This window comes from Coturnix japonica, chromosome 1, assembly GCF_001577835.2.
Source record: "Coturnix japonica isolate 7356 chromosome 1, Coturnix japonica 2.1, whole genome shotgun sequence".
Taxonomy (NCBI): domain Eukaryota; kingdom Metazoa; phylum Chordata; class Aves; order Galliformes; family Phasianidae; genus Coturnix; species Coturnix japonica.
In genome coordinates this window covers 79,440,998-79,460,389 of record NC_029516.1, presented here as the reverse complement: position 1 = coordinate 79,460,389, position 19,392 = coordinate 79,440,998, and the positions used below count along the sequence as shown (strand labels likewise).

The 19,392-nt window shown below is 40.2% G+C and overlaps 1 protein-coding gene across 3 annotated transcripts in view; it reads right to left on the bottom strand.

The window, feature by feature from the left end:
- TMPRSS7 (transmembrane serine protease 7) overlaps nucleotides 1-5,615 on the bottom strand; it is a 31,794-nt gene extending 26,179 nt beyond the window's left edge. The window contains exons 1-3 of one of the 3 annotated variants that reach the window (XM_015878307.2): nucleotides 5,312-5,615; nucleotides 1,153-1,345; nucleotides 204-334 (exon numbers count right to left, since the gene is read on the bottom strand). In XM_015878307.2, the coding sequence (XP_015733793.1) occupies nucleotides 204-334; nucleotides 1,153-1,345; nucleotides 5,312-5,521 (534 nt within the window). In that variant the 5' untranslated portion in view covers nucleotides 5,522-5,615. Of the gene's footprint in view, nucleotides 1-203; nucleotides 335-1,152; nucleotides 1,376-5,311 lie in introns of those variants that run through there. The other 2 variants (XM_032448050.1, XM_032448049.1) reach the window with 2 other exon arrangements.
- Between the last annotated feature and the right edge of the window lie 13,777 nt (nucleotides 5,616-19,392).

Here is a 19,392-nt window from a genome sequence, read left to right as displayed (position 1 = left end):
GAGAGAAAGAAAGAAAGGAGAGAAAGAAAGAAAGGAGAGAAAGAAAGAAAGGAGAGAAAGAAAGAAAGGAGAGAAAGAAAGAAAGGAGAGAAAGAGAGGAACAGAATACCACAGCAGACTCAATGGCACCTGAAATTCGCACCTCCTGTTTACAGCTCTAGTTCTTGCTACTTGTTGCTAGCCAAGCAGCCCACTCATCTTACCACATGCTGGATGTTCTGTGCCATGGAGAGAAATTCTTTTGACTCCTTCTGCCTATATTCAGGGAGAAACTCTATGTTGGCAACACGGAACAACCCAACGAAGTACAATGCATCTTTGTTTTCTGCCTGAACTGCAAGAAACAAAGAAAAAAACCTCTTGTTATTTTTAAAGTAACACATAAATGCTAAACCAAGTTCATCCATTCAGCCTTACAGTGGAGAGAACTACCAAATCAACTCTAAATTATCATGGCCAGGTGATTTAGATGAGTACTATGATATGAAGGTTAATTAAGAACCTGTTTAGTGCGTACAAGATACAATGGTATGAATGAACAAGCATAATGAAGGCAATGTCAACATCCACATCCTGGGGTGTACTTAAGGAACCTTAGGCAGTATTAGTGCCAAGGCTTTCACTGTCCACATTAAGCAAGAAGGCAAAACACCACAGGAACTATAATTTCTTTCCTTGACCTGTCTAGTGTTTTTACAGATCATGAAAAAAAGTAGTTACTTTCTATATTTTCCTCCTTCATTAAGTCTGTTCTGCACAAGGAAAAGATTTACCTAGCCTCCAGCAGGCCAAGAAAGACAGTGGAAGTCACAATTTATGAGGAATCAAGTTATCAGAACTATATGCCCAATTAGCTCGCACACATAACAATTAGCTAGCATATAAGAAATGCTTCGTGTATTCCTTGATAAAAGACAAAGCACAATATATAAACCAAAAGCTGTGAATTTACAAAAATAACAGCAGGCAATCATATGAAGTTCTAACAAAGATATTCAAAATTCTTCCATGTCCCATTTAAATAAGATTCATGAGGGTTTGTTTGTTTGTTCTGTTCTTTAAGGAAAAGCCTTCAAGACAAGGGAGATCCTACAAACAACTGAAGATGTTATTAGCAACATTTGAAAGAGGCCTGAGCTTTCAGCAACTCACCAATGAAGAGCCACAGTAAAGTCCAGGTTACAACTCCTAAAACAAATAAAATGAGGGTAAAAAGAATTATTTGGTTTTGAAAATTCCACAGCATCTTTTCTTTTTTCCTCAGCTTGCCATGTTTTTTCCTCGCCAGAATCCTCTTTACCAACTTGTCTTCTGTAGACACCATTTGGACTGAGATGTTGGCTACCTAAAATAAGGTGAGAGACAACAAGCAAACATAAAAGCATTTGACTAATAAAAAGCTAGAACAGAAACCCACACTCAATCATCTGTTACTGCACATACAAAACAATTATTAATGCAGCAGCACTTTAAACTGTAGCCAGAAAGCAAGGTACTTTTTTTCCAGCCAATTGCAGAAGGCATGTAAAAACACAATGGGCCCCAGGATAACAGCTTACTATGTGGTAGGAATCCAAAATTAACCATCTGAACAAATGTTTGTATCTTGTGCATCTCCTATTAGTGTAAATTAACCCTCTTTTTTCTAAAGAGCTGGCAAACAGGCACATGTTTAGTCATTTGTTCCTCCCTTTGCATGAAATAGAATGGAAGTGTTAGTGAGGCGTTCAGATAGTCTGTCCTTTTCCCAGTACTATGCTCCTCATTTCCCTGCTAAGGAACCAGGAGACAGGTGCATGCATGCACACTATCCTTGCTTCCTCCCAAGCCTATGGTCAAAGCATCACTGCTCTTCCAAAAATAAAGCACACTTTCTTCTCAGACCATGGCTACTCCTAATGTACTCAGCTTCCTTTCAGGATGAAGAATCATGGGTTTGGGCAGTCTCTTCCTGTGTATCCAGCTCCCATTAAAAAATTCTCACCAGTGGACAGGAAGAAACAATCAAATTCTTGTTTGTATAGAACCTAGACAAGCTTAGTATCTGGATTTGCAGCCCCTTAAAAGATTATTTTGAACGACATTCCCAGTTGTCCTAAACTATTCATAATATCCCTGACTGTCTTAACTCAGTTTGAAAGACTAGTATGTTACCATATCTGCATTTACAGGAGCAGTTTCTACTCCCTACGTTATTTATTCATCATTTTGTCTGTTCTTCAGATGAAAATGCCTGAGGGAGTACCTGGTACAAACAGATTCTCCATGCAAAAAAATCGATTCATGTAAGCATACAAATACCATCTATCAGTTGGTACATGCACAGCAAGAGCTGCCAGGGAAAATCCATGGGATTTCATAAAATTCCTGCATGGAGAGCTCCTGTGATAGTCAAATATTTCCTAGCAGCATCAGGTGAAGGTTCAGCTATCTTTCCATGTTGACTCATTGTCTCATCCACACAGAGATTAGTCGGCAAGTTCCTGGGCCATTCAAAGCTTTAATAACTGAGTGCATTGGGTGTGAAGATAGACAAGGCCATGATGCCTAGCTAAATTTAAAATTATAACTACAGAAAAACATTTGCTTTTCATATCACAACTATAAGTTACATAATATTGCCACATAATAGGGAAGATTCAAGAAACATCTCACAAATACGTTGGTGCTTGTGAGAGGGAGGCAGTCATGAGGATGCCTTGGAAAGCTGTGGGATCTCCTTGAGCAAGGTGCTAACATACTCCTGTCAAAAGTCAGTAGAAAGAGCTTTTTGTGGGAAGACTTGTATAAAGTACATAAAAGATTTTGGGTCAAAAAGACCTGGTTCAAGATTTCATGAATACAAGGATGAACTTCACCACTTAAAAATTTAAGGAAAAAGCTCATTTTAGATTCAGTCTTTTGGAACATCTTAATTTTCATGACCGTTTCAATATGCATTTCCCTCGCTCTTCAGACAATTTTATGCTACATGTGGGCTGGGACATACTCAGAATTGCATCATCTCCCAGCTATTCAAAAGAGGAACCTCTTGTCACGACCCATTGTCAACCATCACACTGTTTGCTCAGGTGCATGTAGGCTACCTCTACTGAGGTACAGACTACTCAAGTACATAGGAGAGCTCACAGCCACAACAGAACAGATACACATATCTCAGCACAAGCCTTGTCTAATGGAAACTGAGCTGTTCCCTGTGCTGAATAGGCCTCCATATCTCTGCAGGGCTATCAGGAGTAGATAGGGAGGAGACAGACTGCAACAAGCTTCCAGACTACTTGCCATCATTTAATTCTTAGAGGACTCTTGAAAGATAGAATATGTGGTGTATTGTGGAATAAAAAAAATGTAGACACAAGGCTCATTCTTCAACATTACCAATTGTAATTGAGGAATTACCTATCCAAGAACTGCCCACCAAATTATCAACATCGGTTGCTATGTTAATTCATTGCTTACAGAGATGCTGATAAGCTGGAACGACAACAGAGAATTGCCACTAATAGGTGAGAGCTACAGCTTGTATTGTATTGGGAAAATCTGAGAGCTGCAAGAAAAATCAGTGTGAGCTATGCTAGTCATATATTTCCCTGTCTAAAGTGGGTTACAGAGAACATACAGCCACACTTCTTTCTATGAAGCACAATGAAGAGACAGCTGCAACAGTCACCTACGGAAGCAAGGGAAATTCCATTTGAACACATGAAAAATACAGGATTTTGCCCTGAAGGCTGCACACCTGAGCCATCCCTAGAGTTCTTCAAAACTCAGAGGGACTAGGCCCCAGAAATCTGTTCTGCTTTGCTCTGTTTGAAAATAGCACTTGGTAGATCACCTTCAGAAGTATTCACCATCCTGTATTTGTCTGATTCTCTGACATTATGCCCTAGCAATGCTTTAGATGAGAGAGCTCTGTATATCCAAACAGACAGAAGCGAAGACCCATCATGACAAACATCCCGCCAGGCCCACAGTTAAACACAACAGCTAACCACCTTTGATTGCAGAGCTGAGAATGTACGAAAGAGAGTTAAAGACATTAATAAATTTAATACTGGAATAATTAGACTCAGTAGTACACTTCACAATTTGTTCATACAAAATGTGAAAAAACTTGACTGAAAGAGTCCTGACCTATATCTTCGGTCTAGGATAATACCAGTACTTATTTTCTATGTTCTCTAAAAGAACATAATTTGCCTGTTGTATTTGTAAGGCCTTATTGAGCACAATTTAACATAAGGATCCAGAACAATTTGCTTGGTTGTTTGTTTTGAGCCTTGTTCTTTCCTGTAAACTTCACTTATACTCTCAGGGTAACTTAAGACAGCTCAACAATGTTTAGGATCTGAAATTTGAGTCATTTTATAGATCAACTGGTACACTTGCTGCTTTAATCATTTCCTCCAATAAAAATTGGAGGAAATCTTGACATTTCATTCTTGTTCATATCTGTAGACCTAACCAGGCAGATTTATTTCTTAGGAGAAAAAAACAAACAAACAAACAGAGATCTCTGTCAAGGATCAATAGAAATTACATGGGGTTGATGTCACCGGAACATGAGTATACACTGGGAACAGTGTATTATGTCTTCATTGCATCTACTGCAATGGTAATCTTATTTTTTAAAAAGTTGTACTTCACCTGTCAAGGCTGTTTCTGTTTCAAAATTCAGAGCAGTATTGAATGCTGTGCTCTACATTTTAAATATTTCCCTAAGTTAAATTAGTTTATCACAAACAGTTTGTAGTAAGGAAGACAGAAGCAAAAGTTCAGCTGTTACGTTCCCTGAATAGGGATCACAATTATTAATTTATTTCTTTGTTGCTGCAGTTTACTTTCTGTATTCTACAAGTGTTTTCTGGCTAAAATTGCAATTCGACTGTCACTAAATTATTTATCCGCTTCTTTGTTGTGTGTTAATGTTCATGCAGTAATCCTATTCTGTATCACCTCAGGGGAAAAAAAAACAACCAAAAACAAAACCCACAAACACTTCACCTACTCCAGTGTTGACTTTCTTGTCGAGAAATAGATTTCATTCTGGAAAAACATGCTGCCATGTTACTAATATAAGCTTTTCACATTGTTACTTGAACAATCTCATTATTTCAGTTGTCTGAAAAAACATGTTATTAACAATTGGAAGGCAAATAAACATACATGGACTTTTACAGATCAAGCTATAAAATGTAAAGATATAAGAAATCTTGGAATGCGAAGGTTAGTACTTGAGAATTAGATCATAACAGATCTAATAATGTCAAGAAATATATGAAACAAAGAATGTTTAATTGAACCTACTTACACTTAGGTCATCTTCAGGCTTCGCTACTGGGTGATCAATTCTTTCATCCATTCCAGCAAAATTAATTTTATTGCTTGTCTCAGCTAAGAAAGCCTTGCACTTTTTCCCCAAGCGCTGCTCCTCCTTCTGAAGCTGAAGACAGCTAACAGCAATGACCAGAACCAAAAGAGGCATCAATTTACTTTGATGAGTTTCCAGTTGTAATCTCATCTGCCCTGTTGCTCATTTGTGAATATTAGAAGGATGCTATCAAGTAACTTTAGACATCAAAGTCAGTCTGAATATAACAGGCTTTTCATAGTCTTTTTTCTTAAAGCTGAAATGGATTCCAGCTTGTTAACACATCAAATCAGAGTGCTGAAATCGATGCATCATTAAAATCTATGAAAATCAGTTGCCATGAACAAGAAAAAAAAGATACCAAATAAAATGTAAATGAAAGAAAAATTAAGCAAGTACAAAGAAGGAAAAAAAAATGTAAGCACCTCAAGTAAAGAGTGCTTCAAGTAGCAAATGACCATTGTGAACAAAAATAGCATTTGACGCATTGAATTTAATAAAGTACCTTTTGAAGGTTCAAATTTAATTACTTTATAGTAGCCTAGAAATAAGCATATTTTATATTGTTAAAACGGATGAAGTTTCAAACCGAGACTCCTTTTTTGTAATGAAAGGCAGGAAGTCACTGGTACCATAATAGTAGCATCCTATTTTCTCTGCTAATTAAATATTTATAGAGGATGTAAAACAGTACTTTCTTCAATGGATACTAACTATAGAGCTGTCTGCACTTTTAAGTGATTAGCAGTTTTAATGCCTTCCGTGGGTCAAGTTTGGAAATGGCATTGGAAAAAGGGCAACTTAATTTTTAAAAAGTACATATTCTCTGAATTTATCATTGAATATATCAAGCCTACACTAAAGATCATAAACACATTAGCAACATAATCATGGAGAGATACAGGATAGAAAGAAAAGACACAGCCAGACCTCATAACACAAGCTCCAAGCAAAATCTATGCTCCATAGCTGCAACGAGCAATAGAAATCTTCAAATATGGGTCTATGGGTCAAGAAATCCTACAGTTACATGAAGTGCTTGTAAATTAAGATATTTTGTCTATAGGTTATTCATGGCCTATGCCTTGAAGCACAGTGTCAGTGTCTTCAATATCTAATTTTTGTTATTTCAGCTAGAACTGCAATGTATTTTATCCTTATAATGTCGCACCACAAGCTCCAGGCCTTATTAACACTTTAGTAACATATATATACACACACGCGTATGTACATACACATACATATACACATTACATTTATACATATTACTGTGTATAATTGCTTGCATTCATCTCCCACTTTTTTTTTCTTTTTCCTAATTATTTAAATTACACATAATTTTGACAGAACTAGAGTGGAATATGTAGCTACTTCAGATGGAAAGGACAGGCCCTAGAATTAAAGTTTGGAGAACACTGCTAGTAAGTGGCCTTCAGCAGTTTAACTTCAAATATTTTTTTCCTTGAGAAGACAAAAATAACCACGGTTTGTTAGTAAGACAATAATAAAAGTCAATCAGAACCTGTAGTGCTAGATGTATGCTTTAAACCTGGGAAGAAAATTGATGCCATATTCTCCAGATTACTAAGGCTAGCTGAGACAGAAGTTATTTCCGTTCCCTTCAGTGAGGTAAATAACATTATAATGCCTCTTTCTCATACCTAGGCTGTATCATCTGAGCCACTTGCATGAAATAAATGAAGCAGAAAATAGAATTTACCCCAAACAGCCTCTAATTGAGTGTTTGTATTGGCTGTAAGAGGCAAAGCATTGGCAGCAGGGCGATGCAGCTGTGTGAAAAGAGGCAAGTGTTTGCTCTGTGCTGAATATAGCCAGTGCCAGTCATCTCCAGTATGCCCATAGCAGGGCACAGCTGAACACATCAGCCAGCCTGGTGACACTGCTGGGAAAATGTATTTCAGGAAGAGAAAAAATGCCTGATGGAGAGAAGAAAATTAACAAGAAGCAGATGGAAAACTAAGGGCAGAGGAGGAGAAAAAGGAGCTCCTGCTGTAGGAGCAGATATCCATGACACAGACCACAGAGGAGACCATACCAGAACACACAGGTTTTCCTTAAGAGCTGCATCCTGCGGAGAAGGCAGGAGTGGCAGAGAGAAGCTCTGACCATAAGTCAGAAGTATGCTGACCATAGCTGACCATAGCTCTCACCATGCTGCTTGGTTACTTCCCCACAAGTAACCAAGCAGACAAGACAGGAGCAAAAGATGAACTTGGGAAAGCAGAGGAGGAAAGGTGTTATTTCAGTGTTGGCCTTTTTGTTTCCCACCTCCCAAACTAGCAGCTGCATTTTTGTTTTAGTTGGCAACAAATTAATTCAGTTTTCTCCAATTAGAGTCAGTTTACCAATTACTGTTGCAGGCAAAACAACCTTTATCTCAGCTCACAAGCCTTTTCCTCTTCCGTGTTCTTCCTGTTCTCTCCACATGTCCAGCTTTGGAGAGGAGTGAGCAGGCAGGAATCTGACTTCTAGCCAAGACCTAAAACCTGTTATTTCCTTTTCCCACCTTTACTTTTAAATAGAGAAATTACAGTTCGGTGGTTTCTTTCCCTGTTTCCAAGTAACACAGGTTAGCAAACCGAAATAAGACAGAAAACAGGTAAGAAATGAAATCACGTTATTAAACTGAATATTGCTGTTTCCTTTCTGTAGCCATTAGCTACATGTTTCCTATATAAGAAAGCATGGAGGTTAAAAAAAAAATACCATCTCCTCACAATGATAGGCTTACTTTTAGATTCCCCAATGGATGCTGCTGATTCCAGGCCAGCATGAAAGGTTAATATGAGCCAATTACTCAATTTCTGAGAAATGTGCTTTCACATACATCCTCCAGAAATGGTTGTTGGCTTTGAGCCATTACTTTGCTCACATGAACTGGTAATTAAGCAGTTTCATTTCAGCTTCTGTAATTAATGCATATCAGAGTATGCCTGTTATCCCTTTCTGACCTGAGTCAACATGATACTCACATCAATTAGTTTCAGAAGCCTCCCATTTCCTTGCTTTTGCCATGGCTTCCAGGCCTGTTCTGCCTCCCTATTCTTCCCCACTACTACAGAAACCACTGTTACAAATCACAGACTTCTTGGTTTATTCATGCTCTGACCGTGACGCTTGGTTTTACCCACATCATTCTCTGTTAGGGCTGTGACTTCCTGTTGCATATTTTTTGACAACCTAACTTGGTTTCCCGTCTCTCCAAGACTCTGACTTAACCAGGGGCAGCTTGCTATAACCTGTGACATCCCTTCCTACCCCTCCACCTCAGCCCACTGAGTCCTCAATTAAGGGAAAGGCTGCAGAGAGTCCATGCAACAGCCTCGAGCCACAGCTGAGATGCCTGACTCTACTGCACAGATTTCACAGGGAAAACTGGTATACCAGCAATTCAACTCCCTAGAAGAAAGATCTCATCTTGCACTATACCAACCTACTGCTAGGAGAGGAGGGAGACAGGGATCAGCTTACCGACCACAGTCTGCCTGGAAACTGCGTGTATAAATCCAGTTTTGTTTTCTAGACAGACTGTAGTCAGTTGTCAAAGAGACACATTCAAGACAGAAGATGAATCACACTTTTGCCACTGAATACAAATAGCAAAGACACAATTATCTCAGACTTGAACAACCTTATGATCTACAAAGCCCTATCTTGCATGCACCAGCCCACTAAATTATCAGGGTGCTCTAGAGAGCTACAAGACTCAGCTACAAGCCGCATTTTTATTTCATTTTTTTCCTATCCAAACTGGACTTCAAAACAGAGTTTGCTCATTTTTCAGGGTCTCCCTTTGCTAAGTAGCAATGACATGCAAACTGCAAAAAAACAAGGAAGGAAAAAATGTTCATGAATAAAGCCAAGTTAGTTCAACTAAAACCTGAATTCTCTTGCATATTGCTTGTAGCTATTTTTCCTTAATCAAAACAGAGGTCTTAATATGCCTGTGAAGACTGAGCAAGGGTTTAAATGATGATTTCTGATAACACTTGAGAAGGCATTCAGGAAGCTTCTTGAGTCTAATATTGTAGGGCACAATTTAATACCGTACAACAGCACATTGTGCCCTTTGCATAATTTCTTCAAATTACAGCCAACATTACCTCCAGAGGAAGAAAACATTTTGGCTGTCCTTTTCAGTACGTGAAGATGAATGATGAATTCAGCTAGGTTTGAACCTGGAAAGGTCAAATATCTACATTCTCAAAAAAAACCTTGTACAGATAATAACCAGTCTACAAAGATCTGCACACATACATTTATATTTTGGATACACGTCTTCCCTCACAGGAGAGTGAGCACGCACAGAATTGATGCGTCTTTGATTTGTTTTTGGAAGTTTTTATTGCAAGTTTAAATGAGACCTTACCAAAGTATGGAAGTGGGTGACAATTGATTACTAAACATTAAGTGATTAATAGTTGACTTTGAATGTATGTTTTAGTATCAATTTTAACCTCCCCCACTGAATGAATACCACGCTGCTTACTTGTTAGATCTCTCGCATCTAGAAAAGCAGCTTGAAATCATAGCATTCATACTTGCTTTTCTTCTCCTTAAACTCTTCCTTAATTTCCCATCCTTGACAGCATTGATGTGTGCCTACTTCAGGCCTCTGATGCAACTAACAGTTACCAACAGATGAAATCATTTCGGAAGTCACAGGTCTCTTCAGAGCTTCAGACACAGCCTGTAACTGCCATTGACAGAGCGTATCATCTGAAGCATCCCTGAGCACTAATTCAACTATTTTGCCTCGCCTATGCAGACTGAGTATAGCTTAATTATTTGCGTCTTCATTTATTTTAATTAAAGAAAAAAGGCTATATGAGCACGTCTTTCAGCCACCTCTCACATTTATCAGTCTGTGGCATTTTAAGGACAGACAAGCCCTAGCTATTCAATCAGTTATTGGCCAAGCACCACTTGCCTCTTACTGGGGCCACTAACTAATGTTACTCTCAATTTCTCCCTTGTTTACTAGACAGCTATGTACAACAGTGAGAAAGACAAGGATTATTAAAAAACAGAAAACAAAGATCATTCTACTAGATTAAATATGGCTTGTTAGGAGAATCACAGCACTAGGATATCTGCTGTACTTCTAAAAAAATAAACATTTTTTACAATACAGAGGCTGACCTGGTTCACTTGGTGCTAAAGCCAATGATATCACCCTTTACAGAAGTCAAGTTGAGGCCGTGTTGCAGCCAAGTGAAAGCTGTGTTTGTAGCCTTTCAGGTGATGGAAAATCCTTTTGTTCAAGCTCCCATCCATCAGAGTGCTCAGTCATGTTTTTGAGGTAGGCCAGGCATGAGTAGAATTTACCATGCAAAGACAAAGTACTTGCTCACCAGTGAAGGCGTCTGTGCTCTCCCTCACAAATCACACTTTAGTTTGTGCCCTACCGAAAGAGAACAAAAATGGATATTTCTAAGTTCCTAACAGCTTCAGTTCCTAAGCAGAGCTTTCCAAACGCATCAGTCCTTGAGACTAAGATCCCCAGAAGCATTTATGATTCGCAGGTACCTCGTTCTTTATCATCAAACCCCCAGTGTCACATGGAAGGTAAATATCACTCTTCCCACACTTCCATTGCAGTCATTGCTGTAATGCATGGCCAACTGACAAGAGAACAGTGTCTAATGTTAGTGAACCAAAGATGCAGCCCTTGTGTAGGAGTACAGCCTCTCTCCCAGTGAACACTATATCCAGCACGCCCACAATCCTCCTGCCAGCCTATCTCTCCATAAGCCACAAATAAAGCTCCCTATAAAACAGTAACATAATGCACTGTCATGCCTTTCCACAGCTGTGTTTTCCTTGCAGTTACAACTTTAAGCTGTAGGAGCAAAAGGAGCAGAACAAAATTATTATTTCCTTCATTTGTTTTTAAAGCAATGATGTGAATTAATGTACTATTAAGCAGATTATTTCACCTCCACTTTCAAACAAGATGTTTTGCTCAGTCTGGTGAATGTGAGGATTCAGTTCCTTCATTCATGAATTATGGGGCAGCTCAACATACCCAAGACGTAACACAGGGCCATTGACACTGCTGTTGTCCTCTCTCACCCACCAGAGGTTTTGGTTAGTAACAGAGCTCTCAAAAGGCCAGCAGAAGCTAAGTATGTTCTTCAGTCCTTCAACTAACAGGCAGACACACCAAGGAGTTAAAACCACCAATTTGACTAGGAAAGTTTAAACCAGCTTGAACGTCTGCTGGTGCCCTTGGGCTCAGTGCTGTGTGAGAACAGGCAGAGGAAGGTCTGGACTGATGGAAAAAAAAAAAGAAAAAAAGAGAAAAAAAAAGTTTACATATCTAACTCATTAACTATGATCCACATAAACCATATTTGTTTCTCCTTTCTGCTGTTCTGCGTTGCAGAGATTGCTGTTTGTGTGTTGCTTACACTGGCAGGGCTTCAAAAGACCAGGACCGGTCATGATCGACACACACAGTGTATTCATGCACTCACTGGTGCATGAAAAAATTGCAAGAACTAAAGAACTGTTAAATGGAGAGAGCTAGAACCCTATTGGCTGTATATGACTTGTCTCACATGTTTCTGACTAAAAATTGTCACCATAGCTTAACTACCGCTCTGGGCTTTTTTGTTTTGTTCTTGCTTCTTGTGCCTGCTATGTGGAACTTCAGAACAGAAGCATCCTTCCATCCCTTGGGTCTCCATTCAGCCTAAACTCAGGATAGCTGTGGGCCTTCTTCCAGTACAGCTATGTTATACGTCTCCATCAGTCAACATCTCTAAGCAACACCACTTGAGCCAGCTCTTTGGACAAAATGACTACCTGAAAATTAAACCCTTCATTTTTCATTTTCAGAAGCAGCCCTTCTCCATGTTCTTTCAGATAAACAGTTCACTTGTATGAGTTTCAGCCCAATCAGTGCTAGAGCTGATGCATCATGAAACATAAAATGGAGCTACTCAAGACCGTTCGGGAAATCAATCCGATCAGCAGCTTGCCAAACTCAGGAAGACACCTGAGATTTGTTGAAGGATCAAAAGGTGGTCACAGGAAAGAACAGCTAATCAATACGTCTATCAGTATGGTGTCTAGTAAAGAAAGCTACATTTGCCTACAGCAGCAAAACTTCAATGTCTTGTTATCTGGAAAACATAGACTAAGAGCCCCATGCTGAATCCTTTGTGTACAATAATGCCAGAACCCACCAAGACTCTGATCTCCTTGCTTTGCAATAGAACAGAGCCAATCTTCCATGCCTTGACTTCCAGATGCAGGGAGCTCCCTATCTCCACTTCCCCATTGACAAGTCACCTTCCTACTTCATGCCTGTCAAAATGTGTAGTGGATTTATTTTAACAGGTGAGTTGGGTTCCTTATGGTGTTTTACTAAGTTATAAGAAGAGCTGAACAAATTTTGGATCAGCCAAGACACTGACAGAACCATCCTCCCAAGAGCTTTTACTACCATGACCACTTAATAATCCAAACAAGACAAAAAAGCACCTGTGTTTTTACATGGCCAGCCTAGACCCATCCCTTCTTAGGTCAGGATCTTCCACAGTCTAATCAGATCTTGGTTCTCCATCTCACCAGTAACATGTAGGACTGTCTCCAAAACCACTACCAGGAGGCAGCTGTAAGAGCCTCACTATACTCACATGCTTATGCTGTGCTGATCCTGTTCAAGAGACCAAATTACTGAACTTCTCTGAGGCCGATCATTTTTCAATCATTTCTCCATAGCCACAAAAGCTGGAAGCATTTCATTAAGAACAGAATATTTAGGCTCCAATTTACATATGTTTCCTGGGGGAGGTCATTAGGAATATATATAACAATTCCTACAGTTTAACATGTTAGAGATATTGACTTTTTTCAAGAATTATCCATAATACATTTCAATTTCTCTTCCTAAGGATTTTAAAGGACTCCAAGGCAGCGCAATGTCTCAGAAGTGCTTTGCATTCTTAATGAGTCCCAAGGGAGGAAACATGATTCATTCTGCAGAATACCAAGCAAATAGCAGTAGCCACAACCTTCATCTCAAAGGACAAAATGTAGTTACCAGCACCCAGCCCATAAGTAATGTTCTCTGAAGAGTTATTTTTGGAGTTAATTTTCCTCACTCCAAGGAGCAAAACAGTTTCAGAAGAAAAAGAGTAATAATAATCCTGTTCTTTTAGAGATCCTGGTTTCATTTTGATTGATAGACATTTGTTAATGGATAAATCTCAGAACAAAAAGACCTCAGAGAGAACAGTGCCCTCCTTTTTTCACATCAGTAGCTCCCACCAGACATGGGACAGCTCTCCCAGTGAACCAGCTTTGCCTGCACAGAGGTGAGCTTCTGGAAAAAAAAAGCACTTTCATCCTGCTGTTTTTCAGTCTTATTTTTAGACAGCCAAGTAAACAAACAAGTGCCAGTTCTCTTCAAGCAAGGTACATTAGCAGTCTCCGCTATGAACTGCTTCCCACTAATGCACATAAAGGTCCACCCTCCCTTGTTCCCGGCTGAGATGGCAGAGTTTTCACCTTCACTTGTTAATCGTAGGTTTAAACCATCAATATTATCTGAAAATATACAAACAGTGACCAAAGGGACAACTAAAATTCAAGACCTTTGGTGACCTGTGATGGCAGCAGGAGTGATGCTGATGACATTAAGTCTGACTGATTCATGTTTCTGTCTGAAGAGGTCATTCATACCCTCCTCACAAAGATAAGGGATGCTCCTTTTTGTAATGCAGCTGCTGATTCCCCCCTTCTTCATCTCTGGCCCTATTTCCCTTGAAACATCTTTTCCTCTGCCCATCTTCCCCTGTATTTCATAAGCTATTTCAAGCCTTCTCACTGGGGAGAAAACTTCAAATCCATCTGTTCTTCTAATTCATTTACTTTCTAATTTGCATTTATTTTTTTTTTCCTAATGATCCACTGCACCCATAAAACAGGCATTTCAGTAATGGGTATAAAGCATTTGCTTTTAGTTTTTTGTTTCCTATTAAACCTGGAACACGCAGTCCAGATATCAAAAATACCTTGGGTTTCTTTGTTTGTTTTAGGCCACTGCATACATTTATGAGAATCGCAATCCCTGCAGTTCTATCCAGGCTTTCCTATCCACACAGTGTGTAGTTTGGAGCGCACCACTCACCTCAGCACTGCAAGCAAGCAAAAGAAATCCATCTGCCCCCATCGTCCATTTTCAGATTCTGATACTCTAAAAATAGCACTGCAAGAAAAGGTGTTGAAGGTTGAGGCATGCTCACTACTCTCAGCTGGCCTTAATCATGCATTTTACATCCCGGGGACAGATTAAATGAGCAATACCATTTTGAGAGGATTGTCTGAAAACACAAAGTTAAATTGCTCCTTTAATTTCCAAATTGCTGTGAAGTGGTTAACATTTGCTGAAAGCAATTTTCTTAAAAACTACAGAGTCATTCTAGATGAACCCTGAGGTTTATGATTCATTCCATTAGAGGTAGAACACAGCATCTTAAAGAAAGCAGACAGCGTTCAGAACTGAAACTTTCTTCCATACCTCTCACTTTTATAGGAGACAGTATTTGTGCTCAGCTGAAGGACATGAATATCATTCCTCCTCCAGTTAAGTGCTCCCTGGGCCCATTTATCTCCATCTCATAATCCAATTTGCTTGGATGTATTTGACTCTGGTGGGAGCACAGTTCACAGACCAACTCCAAGGGTTAGTTCTTCAGGGACTCATAAGATTACACAGAGGCAGAAATTTTAAATACAGAACGTATTCTGCCAAAGTGAAGTTCACATACACAGCTTGCTCCAGTGACACTGCAGTTGTGTGGCTCGCTTTTATCTTACAATCCTGCTTCAGAAAAGCAAACAACTCAAAAGCACTTTAATTATTCATGGTGCCATTTTATAAAACAGATTCACGTGAATCTTGTGGTAGACATTCATTTTGGCTTTGGTGCTCATCCTGCACCAAGTGTATGAGATGAAAATGACAGAGAGAAGTAATTTTAAAAGGAAAATAATCAATTACTACAAACGTACTACATTTTTTTCTCTACTTACTTTGAGCCAACTGTTAACAGGAGTTTCATCCCTATGATATGAAAGATAGAGAATACACAGAGAGACAGAGAATGCATAGAGGCCTGAAAATATTCTCTGGGATTTAAGAAACTCAGATCCGCCCCTAAGGCTTCCTTCCGTGGCCTTGGTGGAGGCAGGCAACACAGGTAGGTCATAAGCCTTCCCCAGTGCCCAGCTGTCCCCAGCAGCTCCTGCATGGACTCACCATGTTCAGGGGGCAGATGCCTTCACACAGCTTCACTCCCACATGCTCTATTTTCATAAAGAGCCATGCTGCTCCTGGCTAACATCTATTCCATCACCATCCAGCAATAAGATGCACTTACTAGTGAGCAGCCAAGGAGGATTAATAGCTGCTTATCTGCAGCTTCTGCCCATGCTGAGCTGTTGAAGGGATGCTGCCTCAGAGCAAAGACAGTAGAGTGTTCCCCATGTGATGTGCACCACCCTGAATTTTACTAACCTTTCCTAAGGCAATAACTAAACCTTTCACTGCAGCTCCTTCATGTAATCTTGCAACCAAATACACCTGGCTACAGCTCAGGCTCTGCCTTTTCACCAGCAAAGCTTTCTTCAGCTGGTTGCTTGTGCACCCAGCCACAACCCCTCTTACCAAACACTCATCTGAAGAAGGGGGATTCAAGAAAAGCAAATTTGCTTTAATAATCCCACCACAGTGGTGCCATACCATTTGATTTATCTGAGCTTCTGTGGCAGGTGAGGGCAAAATGTCCCTTCAGAGGATATATAGAGAGGACAATCACTCCCAGCACAAATTCCTTTGATACCCCACATAAGCCTTCCAAACCTCTTCCTGAAGTATTGATTTTTCTCCTTGCATCAAAAGCTTTTCTGTTCAGCTAGAAAAAAACAATGTTGCTGTGACATTCAAGCACTTCACAGCCAGTAAAGCCAGTGCTTGTCATGGCCCTTTTCACAGAATGACAGAACGGCTCAGGTTGGAAGGGACCTCAAGGATCACGAATCTTCAAACTCTCCTTCCCCCCCCCCATAGGCAGGGCCACCAACTTCTACATTTAATAGTAGGCCAGGCTGCCCAGGGCCCCATCCAACCTGGCCTTGAACACCTCCAGGAACAGGGCATCCACAACCTCTCTGGGCAGCTCATTCCAACACCTTGCCACTCTCATAGTAAAGAACTTCCCCCTGACATCCAACCTAAATCTTCCCTCCTTCAACTTAAAACCATTGCTCCTTGTCCTGCTATTATTAGCCCTTTCAAAGAGCTGACTCCCCCCTCCTGTTTATAGGCTCCCTTTAGGTATTGAAAGTACCTGCATGCTGGGGAAGTACTATTGCCCTCATCTACCAATGGCCTAACCTGCAAAGACCAGTCAGGTGCCCAGCAGTCTTGTGGTGTTAGGATATGTCTGTGGCTGAGGCATTCGAATATCTTTAATAGCTGGGTTGAAACAACATCAGAAGGAACTGGAAGCGGCAGAGTTACCCTTTACCTACACTATGCTATGCGTGGGAGCTGATCCAAAGACACTGAGCATGCAGTGTTGACTCATCACAACGCTGCTGTAAAATCAACCCCTGAAAACAGTCTCAGCATGTTTTTTCCTTCTCTCTTTGCCGTAATAATAAAAAAATAAGATAAACAAGATATTTAACTGATGGTGCACACACAAAAGCTCTCATCTGTCTTCCATCTTTATTGATGAGTCAACAGTGCTCCCTTTCTTACAATGCGGTTTGGAGATGCCCAGCAGCCTGTATCTGATGGCCTGCAGCCAGTCATGCCCTTCTCTCTTTGGATGCCACTGTGGGAGACAGCCCTACGAACCAGGGCAGAGCAGGGAATGATTTGTGATGCTGAGCAGCACTCCTCAACCTGGCGTGAGGCTTTACCCTGTCTTTCAGGCTGCAGGGCAGTGCAGGACTTACTCACCAAGTAACATTTCTACTATAGTGAGCCATTTAACAGAAATTTCATTAGGGAGAAAGGTCACCACAGTAATTTCTTTAATAAATCCAGTAAGATGACAGATGTGTTTGTTTCTGTATTTGAGGAACAGCACTATATCTTCACTTGAATGTCACAGCATCACACACTTTGCTGTCACATGAACACAGCAGGATGAAAACTGCCTTCCATCCAAGGCTGTGGTTTTCCCCCACTGTAACAGTTAATATCTTTATTTTCTCCTGTTTTACCTCATGAATTTCTATAGCTTAGGCTTAGTCACTGAATGGTGGTGTTTTTATTTGGGAATTCAGGTGGGTGGAACAACCTCTTCAAGCAATCAAATGGCTTAAATAGCAGATATGGCTGCTGTGCACACTTCTCCACTATAGCTTGTGCTTTCTTTGGTCCATGGCCTCTCCAGCAGCACACCCCCCTGACAGACACAACACAGGATCCCTGTTAAAAGCACACTAAGGCCAACTGAGTGACCTGCTTATGTCTATCCTTATTGTTAGCCTTGCTGTCACATAAGACAAACACAGGCAACAACTTCAGACAACACAGGCAGAACCAAATACGATCTATTACAAAAACAAAACCCTGGTGCACTGAGCCATTATCCTTCCTTCCTTCCTCGTAGCTTTGTCTTAGCCTCAGCAGCCAGGGAAACAGATTATCTTCAGCAGAGGCATGCTGCAAAGCTATGCCACAGGCAGATTTACTGAAGAGTGAGGTCTGCTAAGGATGTGCACCCTCATTCCTTTTAATTTAAATTGCATCAAGTTATGTTAGCCTAACAGTCCTCAAACTTTGGCTTAACTGAGTTGACTGAACCTAATACTGACTTTATTTACTTTCTTCCTGGTCTCACTATAAACGGGGATGGACTCAGACTCCAAGCTCATTTATGTGGATGCCTATAGAACGTCTCTTCATAAGGGCATAAGATATCACCTTACCATTAGAGCGGAATGATTAAATAGTTGTCTGTAATGAGCTCATGGTCATAATGCCTTCACGAAGGCAAATACATTCCATTCATATTTCCACAGCTGAAGCAAACTGAAGCACAGGGTGGCAATGCTAACAGTGTTTTCAGCCTAACCTGCTGTTGGGCATTGATATATAAGCACTTGCTTACAGACATATTTTGTGTTGCTTTTAAGCTAGGATCATTGTTCAAGCAATGGCTGTGCTTCAAGAAGGGCCATTAGCAATGCGGGAGAGGGCTTCCCTTAGCTCATACTTGCCATTAAACTGAGCCCACACATGAAGCAAGATGCAGTTCAGCCCCATAGCTGAAGATAAACACAGACTCACGTGGAGGGCACACCATCACACCACAGTGTATCTGCTCAAGGTTCACGCACTTCCTCCCTTCCTGAAACAAACTTCACATATTGCTCACATTTCAGCCCCCCTGCCCTATTCCATGCCACCTCAGAACTTTCCATTCTCTTTCACTCATGAATCACTGAACACAAGCATAATTATATCCAGTGCACGTGCAGTGTTTGACATTTGTTGAGTACATCTCTACCACTGACAACACAAACACATTTCTAATATATATTCAGCCTTTTAGCAGGAACAATACATAAGGTTGTCACGGAGATTAATGAGACTTGTGGGAGACCCACCTAGATGCTTTTAACGCAACAGAAGCAAACTTACAGTAGTTTATTGTTGGCATAAGAAAAGCTATACTTCCCTCCTATCATCTTTGTTATTCAACCAGTCTTGTACTGTACTAATTGACTTCTTACATTAAGATGTTTGTAAACTTGTTGAGAAGCACGTTTTAATAGAAGGATGTAAGTAAGTCAACACATGTTAATATTTAATAATAATAATGCTTGCAGTTCAGCATCATCATACAGGAATACAAAAGGATAAAGTTCACCTTTGGAGCACCTCCTGCCAGATATTAACAGATTAGTTAGTTTGATGGTTTTAGAACCATAGGATCATTAACAGTGGAGAAGACCTCAAAGATCAT